The sequence below is a fragment of the Fistularia commersonii genome, chromosome 14 (assembly GCF_037954325.1).
Source record: "Fistularia commersonii isolate RoL2024-O1a breed Wild chromosome 14, RoL_Fcom_v1.0, whole genome shotgun sequence".
In the NCBI taxonomy this organism is placed as follows: Eukaryota; Metazoa; Chordata; class Actinopteri; order Syngnathiformes; family Fistulariidae; genus Fistularia; species Fistularia commersonii.
Window position 1 is genome coordinate 11,386,671 of NC_141297.1, and position 22,881 is coordinate 11,409,551.

A 22,881-nucleotide genomic window follows, 5' to 3' on the forward strand; every position below is an offset into this window, starting at 1 on the left:
TTAGGTGAGCTGAGAGGCGATAATCATTAATGTTTATGTTTATGATTTTCCAGGTTTTAAATGCATTTGGAACCCTATTTCGCATGATGTGTTTTAAAAAGAAATCCTGCTTTGAAGAAAATGCTGACATGGATTTTTTTAATACCTGTTTCCAATGTTTATTGGCAGTGTGCTGATTGGATGTTTGCTCTTTAAGATGGAAACATTGTGATTGTGATCTGTCATTACGTTTTGATTTGTCTCTCAGGTTACCAAGGACACCAACAAATTAATCCGTATAAGTACAATCATGTTTTGAAAAGGGGATAGATAAACCACATGACATTTCCATTTCAGGGGTGTACCTCAAAATTAACAAGATATATTATTAACAAATTATTGACAATTATTAAAATTAATACAAATTAATAATAAACATTAATAATAATAAAATTTAATAATTCTGCTGCATTACATAATTTCATGCACAGTCTTAACCTCTAGGAGTTTCAGTGCTGCTTGTTTTCTCCCCATTATTTGTTCAAGCACCGAGATGATTTGTGTTTCTTGCATGTTTGCGTACATCTGATCTTGCATTATTATTGTATCTGACATGAATAGGTCTATACACAAGCAGATAATCCCTGCAGGACACAGTGTTTGTATTCCTTTCCATTTCCCTCAGTCAGCTCAGGGGACTGCAGAAGTCTTCAAAGTCAATGAAGGAAATGAGGGATCGAGGACCCGCAGCTTTCTGTTGAAGCTTACACAACTGCTCCAGATCAATTCTCCTGGTGCAAAAAGCAAAATGTTTCTAGTTTGGACATTTTCACAAACATCAATAGGGCTGTAAAATTACGGATTAGACCAAACAGTTGCAAAGTAATCAGCCACCCGAGGGAACAGAAGTGATTGTTATCAGATGTAAATGACCCGTTTCTCCTCCTACTCCTCCCCCCTCCTCCCTCTGCATGCAGAGTGCAACAGGTCTTGATGCTAACTGGATCCGTGCAAACCTTTTAGTTGCACAGGCTGAAAATTTTCAAGAGTGAGCAACTTGTTCCAGAATTGTTTCAAACTGTTTGAAATTGGTTGAAACAATGATTTTTCGGACAGCAGTGGAGCATGCTAAGAAGCACCCAGGCGTAAGTTGTCTTTTTCATTGTATTCTATTTTGGTCCTCTTTAATTTTCACGGGCAGAAGATTTTTTTTTGAGATGCATATTATATGTAATTCAGGAATAACACATAACAGATTATTGTCACTTTTCATGATGTCATTTGTAGAAAACATTTGCATCTTCAACCAACTGAAATACTGTAATTCAAATGTACCATCTTAGGTGGATGAATATGAAACTAAAGAACTCCAGAATATATATTAAAAATTAGAATTATAAAAAAAAAACCCTATGATGTTTATTTTTAAATTGTATTTCTTGGTGATCAGAGCAATTTTTTGAAAATGATCCAGTAGAAACTGATCTAGAAAATGATGCTAGATCTGAGATATTTCTTAACAACTCATATCAACAGGCATAACTGGCACAATTGCCGTATGAATTCAGCTTGAAATACAGAAAGCCTCCTTCCATTGGCTGCTACTCCTCTCTTAATCTATTTGTCAAAGCAGATTGGACTTCTAATTTTGTCTGATTCTCTAAGTTAGTTAGTGCCGTGTGGTGGCTGATTTAAGATTGAGCCATCTTATGAGAGATGTGTTGCTTTCAAAAAACGGCCTTTGTAAACTTACCCATACCTAGCCTGACAAAAAAAATAATAAGAATGAAGCCCCATTTTTAAAAAGTGAGTTCTCCCTGCCAGGGAAGGGATTATTTCTGGATTTTCAAGCTGCTCTGCTGTCGGAGTTCAGAGCGACAGAGTTTCTTCCTCTTGTCACCAGCCTCCCAGGAGATAGAAGAAAAGAGAGGGGAGCTGCAGGGAGGAAATCCCTATGAGACTCGACCGGAGCTGGCTGATAGGGTCCATCATCCTGACAGACAGATAGGCGGAAGCTGCAGGGAGTAAATCCCTGTGAGACTCTCCAAGCTCCCTTGATCAAATTACACCAGACAGTGAGACAAGCAGTTATTCGGAAAGTTTGAGACAGACAGAAAATCCATCAAAATTGGCTGATAGAGAGACAGACAGTTGGAGAGGCAGGCGGCCTATTTAAAAAACACCCAAATAAAAGTTCTGTGCTTCTAAGAACTAATTTATCCTCGCACTACACTACCAACAGGCTTCACAAAAGTGACAAACACTAAACATAAAAAGTAGAGTTGAAAAGTATTTATTTTACAATCCGATGTCTTTTTCTGTGGTAAATTTAAATAAGATTATGCAAACCCCCCAAAAAGGTCAACATCCCAAACCAATACTAATTATACTTATTTTTAATAAAGAAAACAGTCATGATAAACTGCCAGTCATCAGCCTGTCCTTCAATCGATGGCTTGAATCCTAAATTCTAAGATGAACGATTTTCCTCACAATGTGTAAACATGGAGGACCTCACAACATGAGGAAAACCTGTATCTGACACACACACACACACACACACACACACACGCACACACACACACACACACTTACACACACGGGTACTGGGTGTCAGCAGGTTCACAAGGATGACGGAGCAAAAGCTGGCTGCTCTTTAATCCTCCAAGTGCTTGCAGTTCTATAACTGTAATCTGTGGGCAGGAAGTGTTAACTGTCTGGATCACAACAAACATCTGATAATCTGATTACCATTTATCATATTACTCCTATATTTTGCTTGCACACCAGGTGCTAATGCATTCCTGATGATTTCCGTATCATACTGCCAAAGCGTCATTCTAAATGTGTCAATAATTTCATTGTTACCATGTTATAGTGTAACTTGGTGTTAATGATTCAAATTTGCTGTAATATTGCAACATTCGCCTTTTAAATTTTCCTTTTCTTCACAGCAAAATTGATCACATGTTTATTCATAACACTAATTGGTTTGTATTGGTATTGATTATTATAACAGGTTTATGTTATTATATCATGTTAAAAAAAAATCAATGATATAGTTGATTTGTTATCTTTATTCATTAAAAAGGGAAATCTTTTTAGTGTTTTAGCCAGGACTGTAAAAAAAATTCGTAAAAATTTCGTTTTAGCCAGGACTGTAAAACAATTTCGCTAAAAGGTTTGACAGTGTTGACATTGTCACAGGCTATGCTAATTATCAATGTACAGGCAATATGGTAGTTAGCTTAGCATAATGCTGTGAAGTGGGTTGAAATAGTCAGTTTCAAAAGCTCCCACCAGTAACCCAGTTCTATTTTTTGTGTCTGTTTCTTGACAACAGGCTCATCTAGCATGTTCTGCCTCTGGATTATAAATTATTAGAAATTCTAACAGGCAATAGAATTTTCTTGTAAATGCTAAGCACTTAAAGAGACATTCTTAACGCTAAGCTAATGAGCCGGTGCCTCTGATTCTGGTGACGTGAAGTCAAACACGTCGATTGCAGTTTCAAATGAATCTGTACTTGAATGCAAACAACCATCCAATAAAGAAAGTCAAAGTGTGTCTGCTGAGTATTTACACTTTGATGGTGCCTCCACCTTTGACTCCAACTCAGGGATTTCCTTCTGCTTTGTCACCTTTGGTAACAGTCAAGCTGTCAGTCAAGCAAATGTCAGTTTTATTTATGATTCACAAGCATGTTGAATGGGGGTTTGATTACAAAGACAACCTCACAGCGATTAAAACGAAATCCTGACAAAAACAAACCTCACATTTCTCTCTCACAATTTCAGCTCATTCCACAGTTCTTCTTCATCTGTCTTGGAATGGGTGGAGCCTCTCTCTACCTGATCCGGCTGGCCAAAGGACCCCATGTTACGTAAGAACATCTAGTTTTCCTGGGTTCAGCGGCCTTGTAGCTACGACAAAATGATTAAAAAGACATCTTGATTTGCTTATGAACTTGCAGTTGGTGGTGCAGTTTGCATTGGCTCTGGGTCACCCAGTGGCTGTAAACAGAAGAAAGTCTAGGGTGTACAAACTACTTAGTTTAGGCCAGCACAGATTAAATTTCTCAGTGAAGATCCTGCTGTGAAATCGTGTTGAAGAACAGCATCTGACAATTTGAATAAAAATCTACAGAGAAAATCTCATGCAATCGATTTACTGTATCTTGAAAATGACCTTAAGACCAACAAAGACATTATAACATGTGACAGTGGGTCTTCCCTTCATGGAATGAGCATAAAAAAACAGTTCATCGTGATGATTCCTGGAAAACCAATGTAATGAAGAAAGAATCCACCCAGTTTTCTAATGGAGTGTTCTTATCTGGGTGGCATATAAATTCATATAAATTAATATAAATCCCTGAAACTGCCAGTTTGTTTAGGACTGCATCACACTAGAAAATACCAAGACTTGCCCTTTTCAGGTATACTTTATAAATATCAAAGTATAAATTTCTATAATCAGACGTCGTCCGCCCTATTTATTAATTCAGACACATTGACTAAATAAAAACATGGTAGTGTCACAATATGCTTATCTCCCGAGGTATGAAATTTGTGTATTTCAGTTTTTTTACTTCACTGTCGCCTCCTTGCAGGCAGTCACAGAATGAAGTGCACAGCCACAGATGTCACCATTCATTCTAACAAGGAAATCAGACATTTTATATTAGCCTTCCATCCTCCTGTGAATTAAAATGTAACTTTGGATATGGCAGAAATATTAACATTTTAATTAGGCTTATGGAGGAAAGATGACTCATTTTACCCTCTAATTAAGAAGGGATTTGTTTTAATGATTGTTAAAGACGACAGGCGTCCTGTGCTCGCTTTCATCTCCCCTTCAAACTGCCTCTTTCTTTAGTCTAAGCTCCTCCTGCTGCTTTCCTAACCGCTGAATTACATGTCCAAGCAAAGTGCTTTTAACACTAACTCTCAGGATGGTGCACTTTCTTGTCTTGTGTGTCTGTGTGTGGGTGGGGCATGGGGGGATTTTTATCCATTGTGGTGTTTGTTTATATGCTTGATGAAAATATGAGGAAAAGTATTCACATGGGGGTCACAGTAGGTTTAAAGAAGCAACTGGATCAGACCTTCAATTTTTAGTTGCTTTGATTAAGATATTGAGTGCGATATGCGACTAAATGAGGATGAGATAGATGAGCTCTCTGGTGTATCATTCTTCTTCTTTTCCTTTCGGCTTTTCCCTCTAGGGGTCGCCACAGCGAATCTACCTTCTGCCTTCTAACTTCATATCCTCTTTCCTTCCATTCATCCAACTTCCTCTCTGGTCTTCCTCTTGACAGGCAGCCTAGAACTTCCAACTTCAGCATCCATCTACCAATATATTCACCATCCCCCCTCTGTACATGACCCAACCATCTCAGTCTGGCTTCTCTGACCCTCTCTCCATAACATCTAACATGTCCCTCTGATTGACTCGTTCCTGATCCACCCATCCTCATCACTCTCAAGAGAACCTCAACATCTTCATCTCTGCCACCTCCAGCTCTGCCTCCTGTCTTTTCATCAATGTCACTTTCCAAGCCATACAGCATCGCTGGTCTCACCACTGCTTCTGCCTTTCCTTTCATTCTAGCTCATAGTCTTCTTTTGCATATTACCCCTGACACTCTCTCCACCCATTCCAAACCTACTGGAACCTGTTTCTTTACCTCTTTTCCACACTCACCATTGCTCTGGACTGTCGACCCCAAGTACTTGAAATCCTCCAACTTCTTGATCTCCTCTCCCTGTAGCCACAACGCTCCACCCGGGTTCCTCTCATTCACACACATATATTCTGTCTTGATGCGACTAACTTTCATTCCTCTCCATACCAGAGCACACCTCCACCTCTAGATCTTCCTCAACATGTTCCCTGCTCCTGCAGGGAGTTCCTCTCTCTGCATCCTGTTGTATGCTTTTTCTAGGTCTACGACAGTGAAATGCAGCTCCCTCTGATCCCTATACTCCTGTTTGTTCTCCTCAGTCCCCTCGGTGTCCCATTTGTTCTTTGCTAACCGGTTTTCTGTGTATACTCCTGCACATTCTCATTCCACCACCAAGTCTCCTCATCTAGTTTCCTTCCAGATGACACACCAAGTACTCTTCTACCTGTCTCCCTGATCACATTAGCTGTAGTTGTCCAGTCATCTGGAAGCTCACCCTGACTGCCCAGAGCCTTTCTCAACTCTGAAAACCATACAACACGCCTCCCTTTTCAGCTTCCACCATTGCACTTCCTTTGTCCTCTCGATCTTCCTTGTCACCAGTCATCCTACAAACCACCATCCTATGCTGTCTGGTTACACTCTCACCTACCACTACTTTGCAGTCACTGATCTCCTTCAGATTACCTTGTCTACACAAGATGTGGGCTACCTGCGTGCTCCTACCTCCCCTCTTATAAGTTACCCTATTTTCTTGTATTTTCTGAAAAAAATTATTCAATACAACCATTTCCATCCTTTTTGCAAAGTCTACCACAATCTGTCCCTCTTCCTTCCTATCCTTGATACCAAACCTGCACATTACTTCTTCATCACCTGTATTTCTTGAACCAACATGTCCATTGAAGTGTGCACCAATAATCACTCTCTTATCTCTGGAGTTATTCTGCATCACTTCATCTAACTCATTACAGAACTTCTCCTTCTCCTCTAACTCACATCCTACCTGCAGGGCATAGCCACTAACAACATTGAGCATCACACCTTCAATTTCCAGTTTCAGACTCATAAGTCTATCTGACATTTCTTTTCACCTCAAGAACATTCCTCACAAAGTCCTCCGTCAAGATAACTCCTTCTCCATTTCTCTTCCTCTCAGTACCATGATAGTACAACTCAAAACATGCTCCTAAGCTTTTAGCCTTACTACTTTTCCACCTGGTCTCCTGGACATACAGTATATCCACTTTCCTTCTCTGCATTATGTCAACTAACTCAACCTTTCCCTGTCATGGTCCTGATATTTAAAGTCCCTACTCTCAGTTCCAGACTCTTGCCTTTCCTTTTCTCTCTTTGCTTCAGAACATGCCTTCCTCCTCTCCCTCTTCGACTCACAGTAGCCCAGTTTCCATTGGTACCCTGTTGGTTATCAGCACCAATGGTGGTCGTTGTTAAGCCGGGCCTCGATCAAACCGGTATGAGATTCTTAGGCTTGAGTCGGATATTTGGTATTTGGTATAAGTTTTACGCCAGATGTCCTTCCTGATGCAACCCTTTATCCTTGCTTGGGACTGGCTCAGAGAGATACTGGCTTGTGCCCCCCCTGTGGCTGCATTTGCCCTCCTGAGGCTGATGCTACTTGTAAATAAACTCCAAAATACAAGTTCAGATAAAAGACTTTCATTCCTTTTCTCAGAGCGCAAAATGTGATGCCAATTTGCCATTTTGTGTTTTGTTTTCAGCTGGAACAAAACCAGTAACCCCGAACCATGGAATAAACTTGACCCAACTTACCAGTACAAGGTGCTCAACACAAACACAAGAATTCAGTCAAGGGAAACTGCCTGAAAACCTGAGACCTCAAATCTCTGTCAATCAGATTACAGTTGATTTATGATGTCTTGAGAATCCAAAAACAGAAGGATTTGTGTTCAGTACCAAAACCAAAAATTTAAAATTATTTTCCATTTTATTTTAATGCAACACAAATAGACTTGAGCAGTTTTAAAGAGTCCGTAAATTATCTCAGTGTATTCATATGAGAAAATGATCCCACTCACATTTTTTTAAATAGCTGTGGTCTCAGGAGGCTTGTATCAGTTTTCATTTGAGATCATATACACAAGTGATTTCTTCACATGGCAGTATCAAGTCCTGACCTTTTTCTTTTCCTTCCTCAGTTCGTGGCGATCACCACAGACTACAAAAATCTGAAGAAGGAAGGGCCTGAATTCTGAGTCTCCCTTCGATGTCTTTACGAGTGTAAATACCACAGAGAGAAGACAAAATAAATCTTTGATTAGCAGTTGTTTGGAGATGATTGGATTGTTGGGGAATGTAACCTGCATGCACATCTGATTATTCTGTGTTTAGTCCTATACATTTACACATTTGAGGAAAATGACACACGTGTGCACACATAGTCCTTTTGTCCAAACCTTTTGCCTGCTTCACTCATATCCTTCCTCTACCTTTTTTGCAATTTAGTTCAAGACACTAATTGCATCAGGTAAAAAAGGAAGAAACATTCTCCTGTGTTATTTATATGTATGCTTTCTTTTCACCTTTGTCATCAGCAGATGCCGGTTAACAGTACTAGACACTTGGGAGCTGGTGTTAAAGCTTACCCAGGAGGCACCAGAAGTCTGATAAATGATTAAGTCTTCATTACTGGAAATAATAGCTACCAGCAATTATATGTGATGTACAGTCATGGGCTACAGTTTTGAGAATGACGCTTTCACAAAGTCTGTTCCCTCAGGGTTTTTAGGTGTTTGCCAGATGTTTCTATAGTTGTGTCATTCTCAATACTTTTGTCCATGACTGTATTGTATAGTATGATTTGATGATTGGCCGAACATTTTCAATCTTTGATGATTTAAAATCAGCATACTTAATTGCTTTATGTCAGAAATACAATCAATATGATCATATCTTTTCCATTGTGCAGACTGATTATAACTGGTACATGATTGCGAATTTAGCTGTCACTAAATTCAGCAATTGCTATGTAAGTTATGGAAAGAAAATTGATACACTAACATGAGTTTCAACATACAAACTGTCTGATTTTTGTTTCACTGATACACATGCATATATACGCACACATGCATCCCCACACATGCAAACAAACTCAGATGACTGTCATCATATACCTGCATGGAGCTAAATCAGATTGAGATCAGTGATGGAACAGATACATCTGTTCACAGCTCTTCTGTCTCCCTGCAGCTGCAGTCCTATCATAATGTATTTATGGAACCTGACATCCTCTACATCAAAACAGAGCATCTGTTTTAGGGTTAATATTTGTTTTTGAGATATGATTTAAGGTTAGGTTATGGGTCCGTGAAATGTTTTATACATTAATGACAGGCCCCCATGAAGATAGTAACACCTACACCTCCTGTCTGTTTGTGCTTGTGAGAGTGTTGGTAAAAGCAGCTGTGAGTCTTTGATCAACAGTGTGACAGGTAGCTCAGCAGTGCCTCGCCATCGTACCGTGCCTTTGATAGATGACAGCAAAGAAAATTCTGATTGCATTACGCACACACACACACACACACACACACACACACACAGTACTGGCTTATCGATGCAGAGGAAATTTTTACATGTGCTTGAGTACCCTTCACACAAGTGCTGAACACGGTCTTTAAAATGACAATGAAACACTGACAACTTAAAGGATAAAGTATTAATATAATTTAAGTGAAGCTGTCAAATGAATGTCAAAGAGCTGGAAGTACAATATTTCCCTCAGAACTGTTATGGAGTGGAAATACAAAATAGCATAAAAATGGATATCATCAAGTGCAGTATGAAGGCCTCAAAATTGTGTTCAAATATATTGTTACTTTCCATTATAGCCCAAATTTTAAGAGCCATAGCAGAATTTTTAAAACAGATTTTGTCCCCAGTGAAACAAGACATCCCTTACCAACTTGTGCAGGATGTTTGAGGAAACAACTTACATATATTTTTTTAGCAATAGCATGCAATGTGGAAAATTTTAGTTGACTGTTGGCTGTTTGTCATCCACCCCTCTGGTAATAGATCTTTTTCGTTTATATTGTCGTGATTTCTGAGACCATTCCCCTCAACCTATTTAATATTGACATATTGTTGCTCTTCTTCCGCTTCCTGTAATAACTTTTTCAATGCCCGTTAAAAAAATATGTCATTCTTCATCGGATTTTAGCTTTGAGCGTTGAAGTAGTTTCATTTTCTGAAGAAATTTCACAATGCTTATTGTGGAGGCAAATAAGAAAAGGATTATTGATTTCTAACCACAGAACAGGGGGTCTTGTGGGTTTCAGAAGGGATTTTGACGACGCTATAAAATTGACACGCAGTTCTCAGGTCATGAGAAAGAGTCCTGGGATGATATTTGTCTTGTGATGCTGCTTGTGTGACTCTGCGGACGTGTGTTGTTGTGTTTGTGTTTATGTGTTTTCTGACGAAAGATCATTGACCTGTGACCCATGATGCAGCTGGCCAGTCTCTAGGGACAGGACACATTCCTCTGGCAAAAATCGCCGCCGCAACCTTCAGCAGAAAATAATGGAGAAGCTGAACAGGACACAAAGTAGTCTGGCCCGAAACAAAGGTCCTTTCATTTCCTCTGTGAAACAGACATTAAATGCTCCAATAGACAGCAGCAGCTTTTCATGTACAGCATATAAAGGACTTTGTGTCTGAGAGGAGACACTTGGTTCACAAAAAAGAATAAAAACATCATAATACAATGACATTAAAGTTTATAATTTCATCTCGGAGTCAGATAAAATGGAAGATCTTTTTGTCTGTCTCCGGGGGGGGGGGGGGGGGGGGGGGCTGTTAAATAAAAATGCACTGAGGGTTTTTTGAGAACACTGAAGGACTTAGTTGCATAATATTTCACATGTACCTTACGAACTGTCTGTGTTTATTTACATTACATAATATCAGGTAGGAGAAAGACATAGACAGTTGGTACAGTCTACCGCAAGAAAGTTAAAACTGCTTCAAACATTTGGAAGCCTATTATTTACTTTGCCCTTTGCAAATAACAATGGAGGTATTAGATGATATTGTTTATTATCTTTCATGAAGAATACACAATTAAATTTGAAAGGCAGCTATAAAACAATATGGTCACCTAGAAAAACATCTCTCCTAGTCAGAGAAGATAAGATGTTCTATATAGGATGAACAAGTCATCAAAAGTACACTGAGAATGCATGAATGCATACTGAGTATTTTACATCCAAGCTAGCTTCAGCAGAAAAGATTATCTTTCAATGTCTTTTCTGGACAGTTCCCAGACTCTGACAGTAAGAGGAAATGAGCAGAGGAAATGCCAGCAGCTTAGCACAGTTAAGTGTTTATAAACTCTGAAGAACCGCCTCCCTCTTTGGAGAGGATATTGTCTTCCTTTTTTGCGGCCTTCGTTTACATCTCTGCAGGTATCCAGAGCAAAGTTTTCAAGTATCAGAAAATTCAGTAACCTTTGATACATCCACAATTGGGTTTATTGACTAAATCTAGTGTATGTAACTGTCACAGGTCCAAACACTAACTCCAGTCATATAACATGGTTGGCATTTTCTGCCTCACAGCAGGGAGATCCCTGTAAGTTTACTGAAGACTAAATTTCCCATCTGTGAATGAGAAATTTAATGGTTGTATGTATCTTTATCTGGCCCTGTGATCGATGGGTGTACCCGCCTCTCACCCGAGGAAGACCCAAGGTGCGGGATAAGTGGTATAGATAATGAATGAATGAATTAATGAAGTAATCAATTAATTTATAGGGATAAAGAGCTGAATTCCCAGACTATTTGCAGTAGTTTTCCCAGGCCCTGCCACAAAGCCAGGTTTTGAGAGAGGCATTAGTGAGGGTAGAGGGACAAAACCTTATAAGATAATGAGAAAAATGTCTAACTTAATGGGGATTGTCATTATTAAGATCAGAATCATTTTCTAAGAGTGAATGTTTACATTGGGATATGATTCTTTAAATAAGCTGATAATGTGTGAAAAATGATCTATCCCAGCTCAACTGCATAGAAACTGAGGCAGTCACCTGCGTCTGAGTTTAAGACCAGGATCCATCAGTCTGTGACAACAAAAACTCAAAAGTCATCACTTGGTGGAACGGAGTAGTTGCTATGGAAACAGTACATTGTCTTGTTGAGTTACAGCTGCGTTAATGTCTATGACTCAGTCTTGATTTTTTTGTCTAAGATATTATACATCTTGGTGCTCAAATAGAGAGTGTAGTTTTAGTTAAAGAGGTCATGTATCCTGGATTTGTGATTACAGGCAGAATCGCTGCTGAAAATCGACCATTTTAAATGACACAATATCTGTCCTCAGAAAGTACATGTATGCTTTAGTGATTGAAATGCAGTCTGTTGTTGAAGGTGATTAATTCAGATTTTTAATGGTGCTTACCTCAGATTAGCATATCTATTTTAAAAAATGTCATCTACATTTTACCTCCCTTAGTGTTGCTGAATAGTTATCTGACTCAAGGACTTCTGGATAAAGAAATCTATTATAGATAGTTTTAAGTTGAATCTCAGCAAGTGAAAAATGTTTGGTCTGAAAATGGCTATATATAATGACAAACTGCAACTGTGGAGACTAAGCTTAACACATAATCTCCTCTTCTTCTTCTTCTTCTTTTCCCTAATCAGAGGCCACTACAGTGAATCATGTTTCCGTCTTGTGCTCTCCTCTGCATCTTCTTCTCTCACACCCACAGACATGTCCTCCTTCACCACGAATTTCCTATTTGGCCTTCCCCCATTTTTCTCCTGCCTGACAGCTCCATCTCCAGCATCCTTCCACCAATATACTTACTCTCCCTCCTCTGTACATGTTCGGGCCATTTTCAATCTGGCTTCTCTGATTTAGTCTCCAAGATGGTTTCTTGCCCTGTCCATCCTTTTTACACCCAAAGAAAATCTCAACTTTTCCTGCTCTATCTCATATCTTTCGGTCAGAGCTGCCATCTCACAGCCATACAGAAGGGCTGATCTCACCAACGTCTTTCAAACCTTTCCCTTGACTTTTGCTGATACTTTTGAATCACAGAAGACCCGCGACACTCTTCTCCATCCACCCCACCCTGCCCGCGGTCATTTCTTCACCCTTCGAACAAACAACGATTGCTCTGAACGGTTGGCCAAGACATCATTTAATCTTCTGTACATGGAGATTCCTGTTTGGTCGGTCTGCCTATCGCCATGGCAAACATGAGTGGGCTCGGAGCTGACCTCTGACCACCTCCACCTGGAACTTACCTGCGACTCTTATTGCACACTTCAGCTCTATCATGCTTCCTACATAAATGCAGCACCTTGGACCAGACTAACATGCTGCACTGCCACTTCAGTCTTCCTCATAATAGACTACAATCCCTCCCTTGGCACTCCGTTATACGCAATTTCTGAATCCATAAAGATACAATGCAGCTTCTTCTCACCCTTCTCTGCACTACTCCACCAGCATCCTCAAAGCAAATGTAAGCCCTGACTCTTTCTTGGCATGAAATCATGATGCTGCTCAAAAACCGAAACCACTTCTCTTCACCTAGCGTCAACTATTCTTTTCCAGAGCTTCACCTCGTGGCTCATCAGCAGTTGTTGCAGCTCTGAACACCACCCTTGTTCTTGAAAATTGGCACTAGCACACTTCTCCTCTATTATCCAGGGACCCTATCCACTCTCCAGGATGACATAACACAATCTAGCCAAAAACTCTATTTCCACCTTCCTGAGACACTTCTATGCTTCTTTCAGTAAGTCAGCAGGACAAACTGCCTCTCCACTCCTCATCCTTTTAAGCTCAACATCTGATCCCTGCTACTTATTTGTGATTGTATGGCAACAGTTATGCTGACTAAAAGTGATTAATATTCACTTTTCCTTTTATGAAACGGTTGGGCTTTCATGCAGTTTGGATCACTGGGCTTTGCCCCCGCCTTGGAAATAATGTTTTGTGTCGTTCAGTGTTCCTTTGTGTGCAAAAATAACTTGGTTTCAGCTGACCTTAACCTGCTAGCTGTTTAAACCCCCAGCTTATTGCCATAATTACAATCCAAAAGCTATATATCTAGAGAACATTTATATAGCGTGAGGATGAAAGCACTCTTCTGCTTATTGTGTGCGGAATTGTGTTGATGGTCAGCGAAGCCTGGCATGAGGAAGGTCCTGGTGAATAGCTCCACCCGCTGGTGCAGCTCTGTGATGCGTAACACTCTTTGGATCTTCCATCAGGAAGATCTGTGTTTCCATGACAGAATTTGAGTCTTTCCAGAAACTGTGTGTTTCCATAACACATCACTGAGAGAATCAAATGACTATTAACAAAATGTCAACATATCATTTATTTGCCTTTTTATAAAAAAGCTTGGTGGTGATGTAAATACACTCATCTTGTATCTAAGAAAGCTGCACTGCAATATTAATTTGTAAATAATGTCAGTCATCCATTATCACTTGATGGAATTCAGCTGAAAGTAAAAAAAAAACAACATTGTGAATGCTCTTCCCCTTTCTCCAGTCTTCCTCTTCACTGCCAGAGCAACCAAAATCCCTTCATCAATAAAATCCACATACCTTTTAAGTTTGCCTCCTTGAACTGTTTTGACGGTAGAACTGGAGTTTCAGTGAAAACGGAGGGACAGAAAAAGGACAGGTGAGACTGAAAGAGAAAAGGGATATGACAATATTGGAGCAATCACCGTGAGAGACACATGCCAGTATTTAGACAGAATAATTGACAGGCTGATGGACACGGAGAGATATACAGACAGACCAAAGGAAGCTGAGATCCATCACAGGTGTTTCAGTAGAAATTCTGACTGGTTGACAGATTCTTCCCAATAACTTTTCCTTCCTCTAGCTCTTTATAAAATCTGGCTGCACCTTCCGTTTCTACTAATCCGAGTACAGAGTCTACAGCCTGCTGGTGTGAGAGTGCCTCCATCTCCAGGGCACATGGTCTTCCCGGCAGAGGTGATTTCATTTTCAGCTTCTTCCATCTCAGCCTGATGGTCAACCAACACCGGCAGCTTGTCTGTTCAACATGAAAGTAGAAAGTTATGTGATCATTATGTGACCAGTGATACATGTCGCTCCGTGAATCAGATTGATCGATTGATCAATCCAATTGATCAATTGTGGAGTGTTCAAAGTGATCAATTGGATTGTCTTGAAGTGGATAACAGACAAACATTCATGTAAGTCACATTGGCATAAAGTCATAGTTGAATATTTTATTTGACTTTTTAGGCATGTTTCATCACAAGGACAGCATGCTTTGCAAAAATGGAAATCATTTTTTAAGTATTTAGTATCCATTCTTATATTTGGTATTTTGATTTTACTAATCAAACATTTGTATCTTATGCAATTCACTTTTGAATTTCAATTTGTTAGTGGAGATGTTCTCTGTTGCTGGGGGAATATTTTTGTTCAGATGTTGATGGCACTTTGATGAAATGACAATGATGGCTTTTTTTATCACTTAACTATCAGTGAAGTGAATGTCTTCAAAGTCATGAAGATGGAATGCAAATGTGCTTTTTCTGTCAGCCAGCTTGCATTGAATAATGAAATCATCCTTTTCTGTAGCCGATTTTTCAGCAGACTATGAGCCATGGTCTGGGTCAGTCAGCAACAATTGAGCGACGTAACGTCTGTAACATGAGGGCCGCTGCCTGCAGAGACAAAAGTGATGCAGTGTGAGAGTGAAAGACCGCATAAGGCCGTCCGAATGACAGACACTGCTAGTTTTCTGCGCTTTAGCTCCGCAGATTAATCTGGTAATTTTACTATGTTAAATCTCACCACAGGATTTTCTCTCGTCTTCTCATGCTTCTGCTGAGAACCAACAAAAAAAAAAAACGTTTTTTTTTTAGAGCCATGGCCACTCCAGCAATGCTGTGGTTGTGAGGCCCTTCCAGAATGGAAAGGGGAAAAAAGCAAATACCCCAAGTGTTATAGGTCAGCTCAAGACCTTTCTTATCAACAGAATGCATACCTTCTGGGTAGAAAATAAATCTTGAGGATTGAAGAAACTGCAATTACAACAAAACCATTTCCACATGAAAAAAGTAGCACTGCAGGATTTTAAGTCTTCTGCCACTGATCTCTCCACCCAATACAAAATTCGCACAAACCATCACCTTGCTCTGGGTGAGAAATTGCGGGTCATAGAGGTAACCGGGACAGCATGCTGAAAAGGAAAGAAAAGAGCTTGTGCTGCTATCACGCTTCTGATATAAGCTGTGTCAGCCTGCTGAAACATATTAAAGGAATAAAAACAGCCGCTAAAAAATCTCTTGATGTTTTCCTCATTGTGTCTCAGTTATTTATCTTTTTTCCGTTGCTGTATTCTTGTTTAGATGGCTTGCTAATGGTCATATCGGCAGAATCTGGTCCTCTGTGAATATGATGTAAGTAATACTGTGGATGAACCGATAAAGTTTTTTTATACTTGATTTTATTGTTACTGCTGAAACAGGGATCGTCATTTGATGATAATTTTATTATTTTTCCTATGGTAGTTTTATGAAACAAATGCTGATTTGGCAATCACACTGTTTCAGTAAATGAATGCAAAGATATCTTTAAACTATTAGAAAATGGCCTAAAATCATTTGGAAATCAACCCCAAGTCTGAAAAAATACGACAAGATTAATCAGCAAAAAAAAAAAAAAAAAGCAAGGAAATCGGCAAAATACTTGAAAGGAAATATCAAGAAAAAATGTGTGCATTAGAAAGGACAAATCTTGACAAAATGTGGAAAAAATATTGCCTGTTATATATATAAAAGTCAGATTGGTGAGGTTGCATTGCATGTTTATTTCACTGTCATGATTCTTGGCCTCTGAATTTAATTGGACTTAAACTTCCCATTGAGTTTACATTAGGGCTTTGTTGGCATTACTTAAATTGTTTTAGCCCAAAAACATGAGGGTTCATATATTTAACATTGAACTTATATAGTCTGTTGATATTGATATTTCACATCAAACTTGAAATTAATTGTGTTAACATTTGTAATATAGAGTGCCATTCTGTGAATTATTCTGCAATTGCCATTTTTGCACACAAATTTACATCTTTTCTTGCTCTGTACTCTGCCAAGAATTCTTTGATGACTCACGTTATAGTTGTTGCCGTTCACTGAAAATGTGATCAGACAAAGTGTTCTTGAGGTAACCTGCCACACTTGACATCTAAGCTTTAAGTTACATAAAAGTTGCATGTTTACTTTCAACCAACCAGCAAGATATAACTTGCAGCAACAGCAGAATGACATAAGTCACACGTCTTTTTAGCTGTCAGTTTGGGGAGAATATATTGTCCACGTTTCACAGCAGTTCACTGGTGGTTCTGGTTCAAGTGCTGAAATGAATTCATTTCTTGCAGAGGTATTTTGTGACAACTGCAGACTGTGACAAACACTTTGTCCTTACATTAATTCCTTTTGACGTTAAGTCGTATAATAACATTCGGCTTCATGCAGGAAATTGTCGGAGCCAGACCAGCAAAATCCAGACTCTCACAACAAAGAATACGTTTTTTCTTTTTATAGTCATTATTCATTCATTCATTCATTTTCTATGACAGGCAGATCAGAGCCTGTGTTCCAACATTGAGATATATGAGATGTAAAAGTTAGACTCTCCTGTTCTAATAGAATGAGCATAAATGTGAATATAAAGCCATAGTCCCATAGACAATTATATCACATTCAATTCATAGTTACGGGGCCACATAAACAGACAGACAACCATTCACTCTCATTCGCACGTCCGGGCAATTTTCATTATTTTTCCCGGTTGTCACATGTTTTTGGGCTGTGAGAGGAAACCCATGCAGTCCCAGGGAGAACATGCAAACTCCGCACAGAAAAGTCCCCTGTCGGAAGCACCAGGGGTAAGAGGGCATTTCCCTCGTAGGCTGGGTGAGAGAGATGTGACTGCTGTTCGGCGTATAATTTTGAGAGTCACGAACCAGCAAAATGACTCATTAAACTCCCATTTTGTTTCCTGTGGTGTAAAGTGACTATCCAAAGATGCTGCAAGATTTAAATACCGTACATATTTTATTTGCATTGGTTGAGGTTAAAAAGAGAACCCTCTTATCCACATGGTTCCTTAGATATGCACAAAAGTAGAGGTGCTTATCAAAGCATCCCGATATACCAAATAATTTTCATTTTACATGGCTGGCCATTTCAATTGTTTGAGCGTTTAGATGTAATTGATATTGACTAATTTTTCCTTCCACCATGTTTCATCACAGAAAAAAATGTAACCAATATTACAGTTTTATAGCCTTGGTTAAACCAAAGTAATTTTTCACATTGCCATTTATTAAAGAGTTGGTCAGTTTTCTTTCATACTTTTTATTTTTTCCAGGTGATTCTCTCAAAATATTCACTGTCTAGTCTAATTTATGCATATTGCAAAAAAGAGCAAAAATGACTGGATGAGCAATTGCAAATGACATTGTGAATGTGTTTTTGACAGGAAACCAAATGAGTCATTTCATACAATTAGGTATGATCTGCGGTGCAATAACAGTGTTGTTACCTCCATCTGGTTATCCTTCAGCGTACTTGTGATTCAGACAGGAGCTGATTGCCTCAGTGCTGCATAGTAGCTATAATTCTGACAGGACAGGAATATATATATATATATATATATATTTGTGTATATATACACACAGTGGGGCAAAAAAGTATTTAGTCAGACAACAATTGTGCAAGTTCTCCCACTTAAAAAGATGAGAGAGGCCTGTAATTTTCATTGTAGGTACACTTCAACGATGAGAGACAGAATGGGGGAAAGAATCCAAGAAATCACACCGTAGGACTTTTAAAGAATTAATTGGTAAATTCCGTGGTAAAATTAGTATTTGGTCACCTACAAACAATGATAATCTCTGATAATCTGATAATCTCCCTCGATCTGGGGGCTCACGCAAGATCCCCCCACCCCCCGGGGTCAAAATGATCACAAGAATGGTGAGAAAAAAATCCCAGAGCCACACGGGGGGGACCTAGTGCATGACCTGCAGAGAGTTGGGACAAAAGTAACAAAGGCTACAATCTGTAAAACACAACACCACCAGGAACTCAAATCCTGCAGTGCCAGACGTGCCCCCCCTGCTTAAGCCAGTACATGTTCAGGCCCGTCTAAAGTTTGCTCAAGAGCATTTGGATGATCCAGAAAAGGCTTGGGAGGGCCCATCCATCTGGTCCGTCCAGAGTCACTCTCATCTCATCAGTCCACAAAACCTTTGAAAAATCTGTCCGCAGAAATTTCTTGGCCCATTCTTGATGTTTTAATTTAGGTGTCTTGTTCAGAAGTGGTCGGGTTTCAGCCTTTCTTATCTTGGCCATGTTTTTGAGAACTGAACACCCTGTACTTCTTGACACTTCAGGTAGGTTGCAATTGTGGAATATGGCAGCGCTGGAAGATAATGGGTTCTTGGTTGCGTCATGTTTAATTCTTCTCCAGTCTTTGGAGGTTAATTTGCATCTTTTGCTCTTGACGCGTTTCTTGCGGCCCAGTTGACTATTTGCAAAAAATCGTTTGATGGTTCTCTAATCACGTGCCAATATCTTAGATATTTCAAGAGTGTCGCATCCTTCTGAAAGACCTTTAAAATTTTTGACTTTTCAGAGTCTCTTAAATCTCTTTTTTGGCTCATTTTTCCCAAGGAGAAGTATCTGCCTAATAATTATGCACTCCTTTTTAGGGTGTTAATCTCCTGAAGCCACACTGTCCCTTGTTACACAAATACACATCACCTGATATGCATTAAATTCAATAAGCATTCAAGTTTATACAGCTTGGAGTTAGAAATGATGGATAAAATTATGATATGGTAAATATAATCACTTGCCTAATAATTGTGCACACAGTGTAACATGGTTACAAACCTGAACACCGTTGACAATAAAATATATATTTTTTTAGGCTACTCACTTAACCACCTTGTGCAGTTCGAGACTTCCATTGTGAAGGTTTGCTCAGGAAGGAAAATACACTATATGGCCAAAAATAGTCACTTGACTCGCATCTGAACTCAAGTGACATCCTATTCCTATCCCTTAGGGTTCGATATAACGTCGGTCCACCCTTTGGAGCGATGACAAGTTCAACTCTTCTGAGAAGGCTGTCCACAAGGTTCAGGAGTGTGTTTATGGGAATTTTTGACCATTCTTCCAGAAGCCCATTTGTCAAGTCACACTGTGATTTTGGATGACAAGGCCTGCCTATCAGCCTCTGCTCTAATTCATCCCAAAGGTGTTCTCTGGGGTTGAGGCCAAGATTCAGTGCAGGCCAGTCAAGTTCATCCACATCAGGCTCTGTCATCTATGGCTTTATGGAACTTGCTTTGTGCACTGGTGCACAGTCATGTTGGAAAAGGAAGGGGCCAGCTCCAAACTTTTCCCACAAAGTTGGGAGCATGGAATTGTCCAAAATGTCTTGGTGTGCTGAAACTAAAAGCTAAAAGCTTCAGCATACCAAATCTTCATACCCACTGGATCTAAGGGGCCAAGCCTAGCTCCTGAAAAACAAGCCCAAACCAAAATTCCCCCCTCCAACAAACTTCACACTTGACACCATGCAGTCAGGCATGTACCGTTCTCCTGGCAACCACAAAACCCAGACTCGTCCATCAGATTGCCAGATGGAGAAGCGTGATTTGTCACTCCAGAGAACATGTCTCTGTTTCTCTAGAGTCCAATGGCGGCGTGCTTTACACCACTGCATCTAGCGCTTTGCATTGCATGTGTTGATATGTGCCTGGGATGCAGCTCCTCACCCATGGGAGCTCTCTGCGCACTGTTCTTGAGCTAATCTGAAGTTTGGAGGTCTGTAGTGATTGACTCTGCAGAAAGTTGGCAACCTCTTTGCACTATGTGCCTCAACATCCACTGACCCCGCTCCATCAGTTCATGAGGCCTAACATTTCGAGGCTGAGTTGTTTATTCTTGGACCCTTTGTTTGGTTAACACACAGCTCTGGAAAGCATCTGCGGAAGAGACTATGTTTTTGCTCGAAACGTCATGCATACAAGATAAAGTTTTTTGTGTTATATGTTAAATAAATCATCCCTCTTTTAGGAGCACTTTTGTTTTGCAGGTTTTTTCAAATTCTCCTTTGTTGACTTTTTTTGATCCACCACACAATCCCTAACTGGGGAGCGGATGTGCGTGTGTTTTTCTTTTTGAGTGGCTGTCATTCCCAAACGCTTCCACATTCTTAGAATACAGCTGACAGTTGACTGTGGAATATTTAGGACTGGATTTGTTGCACAGGTGGCATCCTATCACAGTTCCATGCTGGAATTCACTGAGCTCCTGAGAGCGACACTTTCTTTCACAGATGTTTGTAAAAAAAAAAAAAAAAAAAAAAAAAATCAGTCTATATACCTAGGTTCTTGATTTTATACACCTGTGGCCATGGAAGTGATTGGAACACCTGATTCCTATCATTTGGATGGGTGAGTCAGTACTTTTGGCCATATAGTGTATTTCTTGCAAACACCAATCACAAAAAGGCAGAAAAGTGCTGTATTAAACTAAAAAAAACATTTCCCTTGAAGCAATAAATTCAATTTGAGTTGGCTTATGTAAAATTTTCAACTATGAACTACCATACTCATTTGAAGACACAATTACTGAGGAGACACATTCGTAAAGAAACCCTGCAGGTGTCAGAGCACAGTGGAATATCTCACAGATACTTGAGTCAGAGTAAGAGACGCAACTTCTGAAAAGAAAAGGAACACAAATTATTTTTCTCCCTGTCTCAGTCAGTTTTCTTCCCTCCTCTGCTGCAGCTGCTTCCTTGCCACTAAAATATACCTGTCACTGTTCAGGGTTTCACTGTTCCCTCAATCATTCCTATGGGACAAAAATGCATGAATCATAAAAATATTCGACAATTTAAAACGCAGACATATTCTCAAAGCCCCTCAGCCTCCCGTGCATCAACTACACAAGAGAACATCAATGACATACAACAGTATTGGGACCCCAATATGAGGATTTGATAGAGTTCCTGAAGAGAACAGGGGGTCTCTCAGGTGAGCGTCAACCTGCAGTGTGACTGAGTGACAGCATAAGTTTGAGAGCACAAAAACCCTCAGTGTGACTGTGCTGTGGATTTATAATTGCCGAGGTGCAAAAGAAGGAAGACACTTCTTCCTCCCATGGCTCTTACTACCTAAGTGGGAGTGAAAACAAGAAGGAAATAAATAACATTATACAATTTCAGAAGCGACGGACATCAGGACATGTTGTTATATATCTTGAGGAAGTCCATGCAGTTAAAATATTTCTATTCATCTCACATCCAAATTGAACATATTTGTCGCAGTAAACATCAGCCTGCTGTGTGATATTTGGTTGGAATCATGCTTTTATTCAGAAATGTAATCATTGGAGAAATATCCTCACATCTGTTTTTCAAGACTTATTTTCACTTTGATCACTGTCAGCTGATGGTGGGTCATCAAAGCTCCAACTCAACCTGGTTCTGAAGGCATGGAGTTGTGAAATTTATGGCAATTGTTGAAAATATGATTGTTAGTCACTGTGAAAAGATGATTGATTTCAGACCATGTTGTTTCTGAGTGACCAAGTGACTAAGAGAAGCAACTATAAAAGAAACGTAAAATTTACATGTTTAATGCTCTATCACTGTGATCACCGAGTTAAATTTGCTTTCATTTCCGTCCCTCTTTTCTCCACTAAAATAAACATGGATGATTTCTACTTGAATAATTTTCAATTTTAGTTTGCAGCTCAACTCCTCCTTCCTTTCATTTCTTTTATAAAGTAAAACTTTTACGAAGTGACCTTTACTTTGCAAAATTATTTAGTCAGTTGAAAGTTTTCTGTTGATCCTCAATAAATAGTTTTGCAAAAATTGCTAGAAAATGTATAAAGCCTTCAAAATGATTAAGTACCTGAAACTTGAAAAATGTACTTATGAATAAATATAAATGAATGATCTTAAAAGTTTAAAACTTTCAAGTTTAAATTGTTTGGCATTTTTTTTAGGTAATTCAATTTTACAAAAAAAATACGAAAGACAGCAGTTAAATTCCATCCTGCCTACTACTCTGTAATAATTGCAATTAATGTGAAATTCACCTGCCTCACTTCATATGACAGGTGTTTTATCTAT

The 22,881-nt window shown here is 39.3% G+C and overlaps 1 protein-coding gene across 1 annotated transcript; it reads left to right on the forward strand.

Moving 5' to 3' along the window:
* Positions 1-940: 940 nt before the first annotated feature.
* On the forward strand, positions 941-9,129 carry ndufa4l2a (NDUFA4 mitochondrial complex associated like 2a). The gene is made up of 4 exons (XM_086159793.1): positions 941-1,124; positions 3,777-3,862; positions 7,408-7,468; positions 7,846-9,129. Exons 1-4 carry the CDS (start codon positions 1,080-1,082, stop codon positions 7,900-7,902), a joined length of 249 nt encoding a protein of 82 aa, XP_086015919.1. The 5' UTR covers positions 941-1,079; the 3' UTR covers positions 7,903-9,129.
* The last annotated feature ends 13,752 nt before the right edge of the window (positions 9,130-22,881 follow it).

Bases quoted from the DNA above. Each gene is read 5' to 3' on its own strand.
- ndufa4l2a (XM_086159793.1), top strand. From the start codon at position 1,080: ATGATTTTTCGGACAGCAGTGGAGCATGCTAAGAAGCACCCAGGC. The intron at 1,125-3,776 runs GTAAGTTGTCTT...TCACAATTTCAG, and splicing joins ATGCTAAGAAGCACCCAGGC to CTCATTCCACAGTTCTTCTT. The intron at 3,863-7,407 runs GTAAGAACATCT...TTTTGTTTTCAG, and splicing joins GCCAAAGGACCCCATGTTAC to CTGGAACAAAACCAGTAACC.